Source organism: Bos grunniens, chromosome 11, assembly GCF_055505025.1.
Source record: "Bos grunniens cultivar Pamir isolate PY7600 chromosome 11, Bosgru_T2T1.0, whole genome shotgun sequence".
Lineage (NCBI taxonomy): Eukaryota > Metazoa > Chordata > Mammalia > Artiodactyla > Bovidae > Bos > Bos grunniens.
The window spans coordinates 59,310,466-59,323,912 of NC_141175.1; the positions used below are offsets into that span (position 1 = coordinate 59,310,466).

Below are 13,447 nucleotides of genomic sequence, written 5' to 3' on the forward strand. Positions count from 1 at the left end.
ATGGAAAGAATGGCCCTGGCGGAGGAATCCCTCGCTTACGCTCGGTGTACTTTAACCTAATGGGGGTCGTCCGGGAGTCGGAAGGGGGAGGGGAGAGGGAGGAGGCAGCCAAGGAATTGTTTTTTTCTCTCGCCCCGCCCTCGCTTGGACGGCCAATGGTGATGGGCTCTTTCCCTACTAGTCTCGCCCAGCTCCTCGGACTCAGCCAATGACCGGTGGAAGCGGCTCCGAGGGGGCGGACCCAGGAGGCTGTGCGTGTCTTGTGAGAGCTCTTGAACCAAGTCAGAGCTAGAGTCGGCTGGGCGGCTGGAAACGGCGGCTGCCGCCGGTGACTCAGGGAGGCGGGAGGCGGGGTAAAAGCGCCGCGGCCTCGGCTGAGGGGAGCGGAGGAAGAAAGGTGAAGGCGCCAAGCCCGCGGCCCCGCCATCCCCGCGCCGGGGCGCCGGCCGGGGGTTCCGCGGCCGGGGAGAAGGGTGTCGGGGCGGGGCGGCGGGGCAAGTGCGGAACCGCGGGCTCGCCCCTCCCGCGGGGCCGCCCGGGGCGGGGACCCGGCCGCCTGGGACGGGCCCTCTGCTTCGGGGCCTTTTCTTTTCCGGGGTGAGGGGCGAACACTTTCAGATCCACTTAAGCAAATAATTCTCTCCTCACTTAGTCTGTGGTGAGGTTTAAGGTTTTGGAAAAGCGAAACTTGGGAGAGCGAGGGTCACGCGGCGCTTGGGGCCCGTGTTTGGGGTGGGGGAGAGGGGAGGGGGGCGGGGAAGGCGCGGGTGGAGAGATCGGGTGCTGAGTCTTACGTTCTCGCCCCCGCCGCCCGGGGTCCGGTCCTCAGAGCGAGGTTAGGACCCTCCCTCCTCCCTGGTCTCCTCTTCCCGCCCCCTCGCCCCCACTGCCCTCTCTTCCCGGCCCGCTCCTGCCGGTCGCCACCGTTGCATTTTGTTTTTGTGTTTTTGCAGGGAGGAGCCCTTCCTGCAGCGTGGAAACCATGGTGCTCACGCTCGGAGAAAGTTGGCCAGTACTGGTGGGGAAGCGATTCCTCAGTCTGTCTGCAGGCGACGGCGGCGACGGCGGCCACGACAGCTGGGACGTGGAGCGCGTCGCCGAGTGGCCCTGGCTCTCCGGGACCATTCGAGCCGTCTCCCACACCGACGTTACCAAGAAGGATCTGAAGGTATAACCGGCTCCCGAGCCTCGACAGTCGGACGTTTCCTAGTTACCTTGGTAACGAGACAGCCAGCACACCCCCATTCCCCCCCTCCCCTTTTCTGAAAAGGCGACCAGAAGTTGGCATCTGATCTGAAGGTGCAGAAAACTAGACCTTCAAAGTCTTTGAAATGGTGTGTAGAGCGAGGTGTGTTTGGCCTGGAGTTGCCTGTTTTTAATAATGGGCTTAGGGGTTGCTCAGACATGCTTAGTTGTTGCCCGCCCTGTGCCTCCTTGCTCAGTTGCTGTGTTTTATCTGACTCTTTCAATCCCATGGACTGTAGCCTGCCAGGCTCCTCTGTTCGTGGGAATTCTCCAGGCAGGAATATTGGAGTGGGTTGCCATTTCCTTCTACAGTGTTTACTCAGGACAGTACGGTTCCTTCTAGGAAAGGGGGGAAGTGTTGTTAATACTATCTTGGGCAGGTGGGTGACATTTGGAATATTTGAGAATCGAGCGTTGAGAATAGCGGATGCAAGTGCTTTTAGTTGGGTTTTTTGGTTCGTTCCTCCGAATTTCTTCCCCCCAACTTCTTAAACTTTCAGACTTGTGAGGAAAAAAGTGTGTGTAGAGGGAGGAGCATAGTCCTCTTTTTAGCGTGTTAGGGTGGGTGTTTGCCCGTATATGGTGGGTCAGGGCAGGAGTGAGTTCCTGGTTGTCTTTGAAGAGTCTGTAAGTGGGTGTGGGATATGACCATATATGGAGGGCTGGGGTGGAGCTGCCCCTTACACGGTGTGCCGGAGGAATGACTTCAAACACTCCATTGGAGTGTTGGAAGGGAGGGAGAAATGGGAACAATTGCGGCAGGTGATTTTGAATCGAAATGACACGCAGAATCTTTTTCAGTTAGATCTTTTCAAAAAGAGATGAATTCTGCTCTTACTCCCTGATAGAAGTATGGGTGTGAAAGGGTGCTGGAAACGACCAGTGAGAAAGCCATTGTACCAATAAAGTCTCCTTTGTGCAAAAAAATAACTGAAGAGAGGTCCCCAACAAAAACTCTGAAGTGGTGATAACTTGAAGGAAGCTTGTCAGAACAGAAGAGCTTTCCATCCTGGGTAATAGATTCACTTGGTCATTATCTTGGCTTTTTCTTGCAAACTGCTCAGATAAGGGAAGCAAGCTTTCGCGCTAGCAGTTGAATACATGTTGATTTCTGAAACACTGTTCAAGGGGGACACTTTCAAGGTGACAGTGCATGCCCCAACTAGTAATTAGTTTGCAAAAGGTTATAGGAAAGGATATGTGGTCATGTATTTTCAAAGCTTCCGTAGTCTACTTTATGTTCATGTGGAAAAAGGAGTGACCATTGTGTACTTAACCATGTGTTAGGCATCATGCTGAACAGTTGATGGCTGTGTTCATATTTAATCCTTAACAGCAGTTCTTTGAGGGTAGGTACTAATATTCCCCACTTTACAGACAAAAATACTGGGCCTGGGGTAGATTGTCTTGTCTAAGTCACAATTGGAATTGTTCTCACCAGAAAGTTTTGACCGTTGAGCCTGCTTTCTTAATCATCGTGCTCCCTAATCAAAGGCTGTGCCACTGAAGGATTCCTATCATACAGTGTGAAGTTGGTTTCACTCATTGAAAACTGGGTTTTGAGGTTTACAGAAAGAATTAGTGTGGTGCAGGGATGGCCAACCTGTTTGCTTTAGGCTAATAAACTTTCTCCATTAAAAATGGGCTTTGGGGAGTAGATGTTAATCATAGTTGTTATGGTTTATTTCACAAGTAAAATTTTCTCTATTGCCTTGGTTTTTATTTGATTTGAGTGGAAACGAGATTAAGCTTCACGGTTTTTAGTTCTTTAGCAACTGATGAGACACTAGGTGTTCCCTTCCCCATCAGAGATCAAGGACCTGTTGGGTTAGGAAGGCAGTCTAGGAGGTCCTTTATGTGTCGTCTTCCCTGCATCTTCCTCACCCCCAGCCTTTGAAGTGGTGGTGATAGCTTCATTTTCAGAAAGAAGAAATAGATTTTAAAAAGGAAGTCTTGTCCAGACTTGCATAGTTAGCTACTAAGGGACAGAGAGAGCACTTGAATCTAGGTTTGGCTGTTTGTCTTCCAGTGGGCTAAGGTGCCTAACCTGGAGGCCAGGGGGATTTAATTCAAGAACAATTTAACTTATAGTGGATTTTTTGCTTTACCTACATTCTTCACAACTCAGCCCTCATGTAAGAAATCTACTCAACTTGTCTTTTCTAATCATGATTTATTGCTGCATTCCTTAATGGAGTAGCAGATGAAGTAATTGGCATAAGTATAGGGACATGTATTACGAAAAGCAGTTTTGGAAACTTTGAAACCAATTGTGTTTGGCAAGATACAGGCAGAAACTGAGTAAGACCCTGCTGTAAGATTTAGGGGGATTTGGGGAATGGGTTGGGACTGGGGGCAATAATGAATAAGAAGGAATAAAATTCAAGTAGTGTGCACCTGTTTTAGCACTGGTAGTAGTCCAAGTCTGTCTAGACTGATTTGCTTCCTTGGTTGAGGAGTTAATAAGGCCAGGGCTTGTTAACTTTGGTTCATTTAAGAAAGACTTTGTAGCAAAGCCACTTACTCAGTTACATTGTTTAGTGGTGAAGACAGAATTAACAAATACCTTTTCCCAGGTCCTCAAGCAGTAAAGAATCCACTTGTAATGCAGGAAACTCAAGAGACAGGGGTTTGATCCTTCGGTCAGCCCCTGGAATAGGAAATGGCAACCCACATGGATTCTTGCCTGGAGAACCCCATGGAGAGAGGAGCTTGTGGGCTACAGTCCATGGGGTCACAAAGAGACATGACTGAACAACTGAAACAGTAAATGGTTTTATTTAATTCTCACAAAAATCCTAGATAGTAAACCACAGTTTTTAGTTTTACAAACAGAGGCTTGAACAAGTTAAATAACTTGCCCATTTTTGTCTGCAAACCTTAAATACTAAGCTTTAATATTCAGATAGAATGAAATTAGCAGGACTCTTACTTTGCTAGTATCAATATCCCCAGAACTAAGAACATTGCTTGGCATGTAGTTTTTGCTAAAATATTTGAACAGATACGTGAAGGAAGCAAATAGTTATTACTTATATATAGGAAAGCAGTTTAGAAATAGTCTTGCAATGGAACAGTGGTATTCTCTTTACCTGGAATAACAACAGATCTTAATTAGGTGTGATTAGAACAATTTATTTAACCTTATTTTTATCCCATTCTTATTTGAGTGTGAGGCAGGTTGCTTTCTAACTGGCTTTGTTCATTATGCATGTTCACAGTGTCCTCCTTCTCTACCTTGTTTGTCTAGGTCTTTCCCTTCCTTGCTTTTGTGGTTCACTCACTAAGACATGTCTGACTCTTTGTGACCCCATGGACTGCAGAATGCTGGGCTTCCCTGTGCTTTGCTATCTCCCTGAGTTTGCTCAAACTCAAGTCCATTGAGTTGGTTATACCATCCAACCATCTCATCCTCTGTCCCTCCCTTCTCTTCTTGCTCTCAATCTTTGCCAGCATCAGGGTCTTTTCCAGTGAGTTGTCTCTTCACATCAGGTGGTCCAAGTATTGGAGCTTCAGCATCAGTCCTTCTAATGAATATTCAGGATTGATTTCCTTTAGGATTGACAGGTTTGATCTTGCAGTCCAAGGGACTCTCAAGAATATTCTCCAACACCATAGTTCAAACATATCAACTCTTCAGTGCTCAGCCTTCTTTATGGTCCAATGCTCACATCCATACACAGCTATTGGAAAAACCATAGCTTTGACTATATGGACCTTTGTTGGCAAAGTAGTGTCTCTTTTTTAGTACACTGTCTAGATTTGTCATAGCTTTTCCCACTCATTAGCAGCTGAATGCCATGACTACTGTCTGCCTGGTCTTTTCATTCTTGCATACAGTTGAAACTTGAATGAATGTAGGTGGATTCTGTTGCCTGTCAAGCCATGTAAAATGAGAAACTTTTAGCACAGTGTAATAACTGTTTACCCCTACAATTGAATGCTTGACTCTAGGATTTTAGATAAAAGTCTGGGTGGAAGAAGACATAAGTAGAAGCATAATGAGATAATTTCTGATTTGTGAAGTAGTGAAATAAGTGGCCTTCTGCATCGTCATGCTGGACATAGAGTAGATAATGTCATCAAAAACTTTGGGATTAAAAAACATGCCTTTGTGTAAGTGCCTATTTTTAAACCTGGAAACATTTTACTTGGCCAGTCTGATAGTTTTCATAATCATATACTCAGGTAAGATTAGTGTATACTAAGTGGGAGGTCTTGAAATTAGCTTGATTAGATAATATTAATTCATGTGTCTTAAAGAGGTTTTCTTTTGGGGAAAACTAGCTTGAAATCGGAGAAGGCAGTGGCACCCCACTCCAGTACTCTTGCCTGGAAAATCCCATGGATGGAGGAGCCTGGTAGGCTGCAGTCCATGGGGTCGCTAAGAGTAGGGCACGACTGAGCGACTTCACTTTCACTTTTCACTTTCATGCATTGGAGAAGGAAATGGCAACCCACTCCAGTGCTCTTGCCTGGAGAATCCCAGGGACGGGGGAGCCTGGTGGGCTGCCATCTGTGGGGTCGCACAGAGTCAGACACGACTGAAGCAACTTAGCAGCAGCTTGAAATAATTAACTTGAAATATCCAACATCTGGTCAATGAATTTGATAGGCTAATAGACATACATTTACAAGATGCCCTGTTAAAAATCTGGAACTTTGGAAATTACAGGTAGTGAATCATAATTAAATAGGCCTCTTTCTGGCCTTTGGAGTTATATAGCATAAATAACATCTCCTTTCTGGACCAAGGGATTGTGGCGGGAAGAAGACTCTTTACAATGAGAACTAGCTGCATCTGTCAGCTTGCAGGAGCTTGGTAAAATCATGTTTAGTTCACTTCAGTCGCTCAGTCGTGTCTGACTCTTTGCGACCCCATGAATCGCAGTACGCCAGGCCTCCCTGTCTATCACCAACTACCGGAGTTCACTCAGACTCACATCCATCGAGTTAGTTCCCCCTGAATTTGAATTCTTACTGGTACATTTTTATAGAAATTTCTGCAGAAGAGACTTTTGGGGACGGTGACAGGGGGATGTCCTTATATATAGCACATCAAACCTCAGCACACAAAAGAAAGATGTGTGGTTGTGATAGATAGGAAACTTTTGAAAGCATGTTTAAGAAAGCTCACAATTTGTTGTGTTTCATTATATGTATTTTAAAAGCCATCTTTTTAAATATGAATTTTTGATTAATGTGATCTAATACTTCAAAGTCATAAACTTATTTTTAAAGAGCTAAATTTAGTTTTCAAATTATTGAAAAACTGAGATATAAAGAGGAACATTGTCTAAATTTTGGTTTAGGGTTGACTATAAGCTTTGTAGATAGTGATATGATAAGAATTGTGATATTGCTTAAGTTTTGAGAAACCACTTAAGATCTTAGATTACTTCTTTTTTTTCTGAATTGATGTTAGGTGATCATATTTAAGTCTTTATCTCCCCCATTCCTAACTGAAGTGATACTCTGATAAATTAAGATTTGAGTTTTCATGAAGGTCTTAAAGCTGCCTAGTCTGCTTGCCAGATACTTAATGTACATTGCCTTTAAAATCTACCTAACAATTCCGTGAAGGGTAGGTGTTAGTACTTGCATTCTGAAGCCGCTAGAACACTAAATTCAGAGAGCTTAGATTTTGGCAAGCATTCTTGACTTGGGTACAGTTAATTGGTTGCATTGTATTTTATGCATATAAAACCATTCTAAGAAAGCTTCAGCAAAGCTGGCATTCAAACCCAGATCTCTGTGGCTCTGAAGTTTGTAGATGTACACACCTGGTACACTACATTGATGGGAAAGCTCTGTCGTCCAGAGCTAGGTTGGGTTTGAAGTTGATGTGAGGTGGGGCAGAAGGACTGGGGAAGATATCGGAAGACACGGATTCTGTGGCTAGAAACAGAAAGGAATATACTCAGTCTCTGAACACCTCTGTCTTGAAAGACCATTGGTTGGTTATGGTGATGGATGGAATACATAGAACCAGTGGAATCATAGAACATGGGGCCTTGTCACATAATAGGTGCTTACCCATTTGCACTTTGTAATAACTGCAAGGATAAAAGCCTGCCATACCAAGAAGATATGCTCTTCTCAGGGGAAGTTGTCTGAGAAATTAGGGATGTACATTTTGTGATTGGGAGAGGAAGATAGGATTGGTCTTAAATTTAATTGATTTTAAAGATTGATATTATATAGCCATAAACCTGAAAAAGTTTGGGATTGAGGCTAGTGGTATATCCCTTGGGATCTTCCTGCCTTCCAAGTGGATGAGAGAAACAGAAGGTAAGAGCCCAGTTCAGAGAGAAATTTATTCACTCAACAAGCATGGAGACCCATGAAATACAGTGGTAAGTAAAAGCCAACACAGACTTTGACCTATTCGAGTTTTTAATATGTCAGTCAATTAACCACAAATAAATAATTCAAAATGTGGATAAGTGTTGGGAAGGAAAAGGACAGAGTTTTGAGTACAGTTAGCAAGGGACTTCTCTTGGGGTAGAGAGGGGCTCTTGGGTAAGGGACAATGTCTTTGAGGAAAGGATTTTTGAATTGGATTCTGATGAGTGAATGGAAAATAAGTAAACTTTTTTCCTAAAGGCTGAAAAGGGAGATAGAATTGTCTCTGAAATTATGAAGTGTTGATGGATTTACTAATTCTTTGAAGGCAAAAATGAGGGCTTTTAAATCAAAAATAGTGATTTTTACACTGAATACCAAGGGAATATATCGTATCAGTTAAAATATAAAAAACATTTTAAAAGACTTAGAATAAATTAAAGGAAAACACCCAATGAGTATTTCTTGGAAGGACTGATGCTGAAGCTCCAGTACTTTGGCCACCTGATGCCAAGAGCTGACTCATTGGAAAAGACTCTGATGCTGGGAAAGATTGAAGACAAAAGGAGAAGAGGGTGACAGAGGATGAGATGGTTAGTTAGCATCACTGGATCAATGGACATGAATTTGAGCAAACTCCGGGAGATAGGGAAAGACAGAGAAGCCTGACGTGCTTTGGGGTTACAAAGAGTCAGACATGACTTAGCGAGTGAACGACAATGTAAAAGGGTAGCATATTGTTAATGGGTTAAGGAAGCTAAGGTGTTTTGGTACATTCACATGAATTTTAAGAATTTTGTGACTGATTACTACTGCATTACTGTCAGAGACCCACTTTTAGACTGAATTCTACCTTTATATCTTAAAATATCTATACAGGTTTTAAGGGGATAATGTGGGGAACTTCTAGGTCAAGGGTTATAACTTTAAGGCTAAAAGGTATTTTACAAATCAGAAGCAGTAAATTTCATAGTTACTTGGAAAATAGTATTTTAAAAGTAGTTTAATTTTCATATAAGAAGTTACACAGGTAGTTTAGGAAAATTCTGGTGTCATTTATCAATTACTTCTGTATTTAGCACAGTTTTCTTGGAGTTCAAATTCTGAGGTAAATTTCCCAGTTTATTCAACTCAAAGCATTGAAAGTGCCTCTTGCTGAATCTGCTGCTATCAGAGGAATGTAAAAGCCAGTGGTGGATTGTGTTGTTGGGGGTCATCAACTACTTAGTGACCGTGTCAACACAGAATTACAATGCCCTGTGACAAGTACATCTTAGGGTTTCAGATTTCTGTCTTTCAATTCTCCAAGCTCTGATGTCTAATTAACATGTGAAAACCTTCTACATGGGGTTTCTTTTCTGTTAGGTCTTCCCAGAGATTACTTGAGGACAGATTGGCCCCCATATCCTTTGACTTCTGCTTCCCAAAGTGGCCTGGGAGCCAAAGCTTGATATTTAGAGTAGACTAACATATCTGTTTTTTTTTTTTTTTTTTTAATATTTATTTTTGACTGTGCTGGGTCTTCATGGCTATGCGCAGCTTTCTCTAGTTGTGGAGAGCGGAGGCTGCTCTCTAGTTGCGGTGCACAGGTTTCTCATTGTGCTGACTTCTCTTGTTGTGGAGCACATGCTCTAGGCATGTGGCCTTAGCAGTTGCAGCACGTGGTTTCAGTAGTTGTGGCTTGCAGGCTCCAGAGCGTAGGTTTGGTAGTTGTGGCACATGGGCTTCATTGCTCTGTGGCATGTGGAATCTTCCTAGGCTGGGGTCGAACTCCTGTCACGTGCATCACCAGGCGGATTCTTAATCCCTGGACTACCAGGGAAGCCTCATATCTGGTTATTTTATTGTGGGTTGAGAAGGGAAGTAAGAGAGCAGGAGTGGGAGCAGCATATTTCACAGATACAGATCTGAATAGACTGATCAGGGTCTAATTTCACCTTAGGCGTCTTTCATGTTCTTGTTAATCAAGTCTGCTTTCCTTCAATTCTGTTTGTCTAGGTATGTGTGGAGTTTGATGGAGAATCTTGGAGGAAGAGAAGATGGATAGATGTCTACAGCCTCCTAAGGAGAGCTTTCTTAGTGGAACATAACTTGGTTTTGGCTGAACGAAAGTCTCCTGAAATTTCTGAGCGAATTGTTCAGTGGCCTGCAATAGTAAGTAAAACTTGGGCTTATTGAACCCCTGAGAAGTTCTTTCATCCATTATGAACGAAACAGGGAAAATCTATATGTAATATCTATAGTTGGCCTTCTGGAAAATAATAGTACAGAGATATGATATTGCAGAAGATTCAGAAAAAGCCCCAGGATCTCCTGTCAGCCCTGTTAGGAGGCCTACAATTCTGGACCCTTGACTTTCATGGGTTTTCAGTTTCCTCACTTGAAGAGTAGGGAGTGAGGGTAATATGGGGAACTTCTAGGTCAAGGATTGGAAACCAGCCGATAAATACCGACATACAGATCTTTTTAGTTTGCCCCTTACAGTGTTTTAAAAAAATCTAAATTAGCTGTCTACCTAAAAAAATGTAGAGAATATTCTTAAAAATCTAGATTCCCAGTTCTTACTGAAAGAACAGTAAGATATGGCCACACTAAAGCCTGTAGCAACAGGCTTTTAGCAACAGTAGGCTGAAGCTGAATAGTAGGTGTTGCCTGGCTCCTGTCAGGGTTTCCACTTTTGGTCTCATGATCTTTAAGGTTCCCCCAGCTCATATTTCTTTGACTTTAAAGACACCAGCAGTCAGTATATGATAGTGCCATTTCCACACCAGAAGTCTGGTGCAGTTAAAGGCAAAGAGTGAGCTCTGTATCTGGCGAGGACAGTTAATGCTGTTTGAGAGGTGAGCTGGGACAGATTTGGGTAGTTGAAAGGCCAAGAGGATGATTAAAAGGCTAGCCAGCTTGTGAAGGACCTGCATGGTGTGTGAACCAAATTGAGATTTTGCCCATGGATGAGATGAGCCCCGGAAGGGTTTTGAGTGATGTAGGGTTTTGTTTAAAGTTGTATTTTGCTTTTCGTATTTTTTCCTCCATCTATTAAGAATTTGCTAAAAACATGGCCCATTTCCCCAGAAAAATAAACTTAAAACAGTATTCTGCATAAATTTGGGCCAAGCCATACATCTGTAAACCCAGACCTATATGTTAACATGACTCTCAAATGTGTATCGGGTTTATATGATTGATTCTGGATAAAAATTGTGCGCTCTTGTTTTGGTCACATAAATAGTTATTATTGAGATACTAGTAGTAAGTAAAACAAATGAATGGTTTAATCTTTGTGTGGAACATTGCCAGTCCCCATTTTCACAATGATACTAATAGCAGTTATGATGCCAAAACATTTTCTTTTGTTTCAGATGTACAAATCTCTACTGGACAAAGCTGGTTTGGGGTCCATAACATCTATTCGCTTTTTAGGAGATCAACAAAGAGTATTTCTTTCTAAAGACCTTTTAAAGCCTATACAGGTAAAACTTTAGAACCAATATTAAGCCCTAAAAATAGAAGTATAAACTCCTTTAATGTGAGAACTAACGTATTGACGTTGATTGTTCCAGATCAGATATCTAGCAGAAAAAAGGACCCATCTTATGAGCAGATAGTAGACATTAATGCTCAATGTTAGCCATTGGGTTGGTACTGTTTATTGGGGTTGGAAGGACAAAGGTACTACTGTTGATGGCTTTTGTGTGTAATACGAAATAATTTTTAAAATAGGTGATACGAAAATGATTTTTAAAAGATTAACTGTTACTCATATATACATGTATCTGTATGCATATATATCAGTCCTCATTATTTAAGGATTCTATGTTTGGGGACTTGCTTACTTGCTGAAATATATTTGTAACCCCCCAATTAGTATTTTGGTGCTTTTATGGTCATTCACAGACATGTGCAGAGTGGTGAAAATTTTGAGTTGTCTGACACCTGTTCCCAGCTGAGGTTTGAATAAGGTGCCATTCTGCCTTCTTGTTTCATCTCTTCTACTGTAAACAAGTGTCCTTTTCAAAGTCTGTTTAGTACTACATTGTTGGTTAATTCAATGTTTAAAATGGCCCCCTGGGATAGTGCTGAAGTGGTCTGTACTGTTTCTACGTGAGTCTTAGAACATGTGTTATGTAAGCTTCATTCAGCTATGAGGTATGGTAGCTGTGAGTTCAAAGTTAGTAATGCAGTAATACAGTTTCCCCGCTGGCTCAGGGGTAAAGATTCCATCTGCAATGCAAGAGCCTCGGGAGTCTTGGGTTCGATCCCTGGGTCAGGAAGATCCCCTGGAGGAGGGCATGGCAACTCACTCCAGTATTCTTGCCTGGAGAATGGGAGGCAGAGGAGCCTGATGGGCTGCAGTCTATAGGGTTGCACAAAGTTGGACATGACTAAAGCGACTTTGCATGCAAATAAATGCAGTTATATATATTAAAAACTGTGAAGTGGGTTTTTTTCCAACAGAAACACACAAAAACAAGGTTATGTATTGTGATTGGTTGATGTCTCTTGTGCCCAGAGGCTTCAAGAAACCTAACCCCATCTTTCCCCTAAGAATGGTTCAGTATTAACAAATTCAGTGTGTGTGGTGACCTAACTATTGCAAACGGTATGAGTCAAGTGTGTGTGTATGTTCCTATTCTTTCCAGTTTAGCTTGCAGAACTACCTTTTTCTTCACAACATTTAGGCTCTTGGGTCTTGCTCATTTGTTTATTTTTTTCCTTTATTATAAAAATGTTGGGAGGGAGGGGAAGAACATGCACATTACTTCCACAGATCACTACCTTGGGAGTAATGTTGGTCTTAAAATGAACATTTGTTGTTTTAGATGTCATTTGTGAAGTTCAGTTATCCTCTTTACCCTCTTTGGTTTTGTGACCTGACTTGTTTCTGTGGCCTATAGAACCATTAAACCAGTTTATGAGCTACAAGACAGTTTAGGACCAAGGGTCATTGCCATTGCTGGGTCTGTATTGGAAAACCCAAAGCATTGGCTTTTCTGTGCTCAAGTCTCACTTTTATTTCCATATCCTGGAAGTGAGTGAAAACAAGATTCATACTCTGAACCTTATTTTATAATGTTTAGGTGAATGGAATAGAGGAAGATGTTTTTTCTTAGTTGTGGGCACAAGTTATCTTCATATATCAGGTAAATGGGGCTTCCCTGGTGCCTCAGAGGTAAGGAATCTGCCTGCAGTGCAGGAGCCACAGAAGACCCAGTTTTGATCCCTGGGTCGGGAAGATCCCCTGGAGGAGGGCATGGCAGCCCATTCCATTATTCTTGCCTGGAGAATTCCATGGATAGAGGAGCCTGGCAGGCTACAGTTCATGGGATTGCAAAGAGTCAGACGATGACCGAAGAGACTGGGCACATGTGCATGCACGCTAGGAAGGTTATCTTGATATTTTTCCTACGTTGAAATGCGGAATACTTGCTTTTAAGGACCAAGGAACATACAGGAGGGGCTGTGGAAGACTACTACTGAGCAGAGAGCAGTTTTTACTTCTTAACATTGTTTTCGGGACAGTTCTGTTTTTCATCTTTAATGTGTCTCATCTTTTCAGTTAAAGTAGAACTCAGTTTTGTTTCCTGAGATTGAAAAGATCAGTAAGTTTTTATTCTCAAGGAGGTGCACTCTGTGCTGTCAGTGTGAGTGTTATTAATATGATACTGATTGAGGGAGACTCTGCATGTATTCTTGACTTTTACTGATGATGATTTCCAAAGTTAAGTGCTTCAGGGCATTCTCTTCTAGAGGCAGGTGATAGTGTAAGGCTTCTACTGTATGAGACTCTATGTTGGCTGATATGGGTACCACAGTAGGAGGGTTGTCCTAAATAATGAATAGAGAATCTGAAAATTAT

At 42.6% G+C, this 13,447-nt stretch overlaps 1 protein-coding gene across 16 annotated transcripts in view; it reads left to right on the forward strand.

The window, feature by feature from the left end:
- Positions 1-261: 261 nt before the first annotated feature.
- The window catches only part of KDM3A (lysine demethylase 3A), a 56,348-nt gene continuing 43,162 nt past the window's right edge, over positions 262-13,447 (forward strand). For 11 of the 16 annotated variants that reach the window (XR_015136793.1, XR_015136796.1, XR_015136792.1 and 8 more), the window contains exons 1-4: positions 262-397; positions 954-1,168; positions 9,589-9,744; positions 10,950-11,060. Coding sequence is in view for 6 of the 16 variants with exons in the window: in XM_086326597.1 (XP_086182723.1) it covers positions 983-1,168; positions 9,589-9,744; positions 10,950-11,060 (453 nt within the window). In the remaining 10 variants the exon portion in view is untranslated. Of the gene's footprint in view, positions 398-465; positions 598-953; positions 1,169-9,588; positions 9,745-10,949; positions 11,061-13,447 lie in introns of those variants that run through there. The other 5 variants (XM_086326605.1, XM_086326602.1, XM_086326598.1 and 2 more) reach the window with 5 other exon arrangements.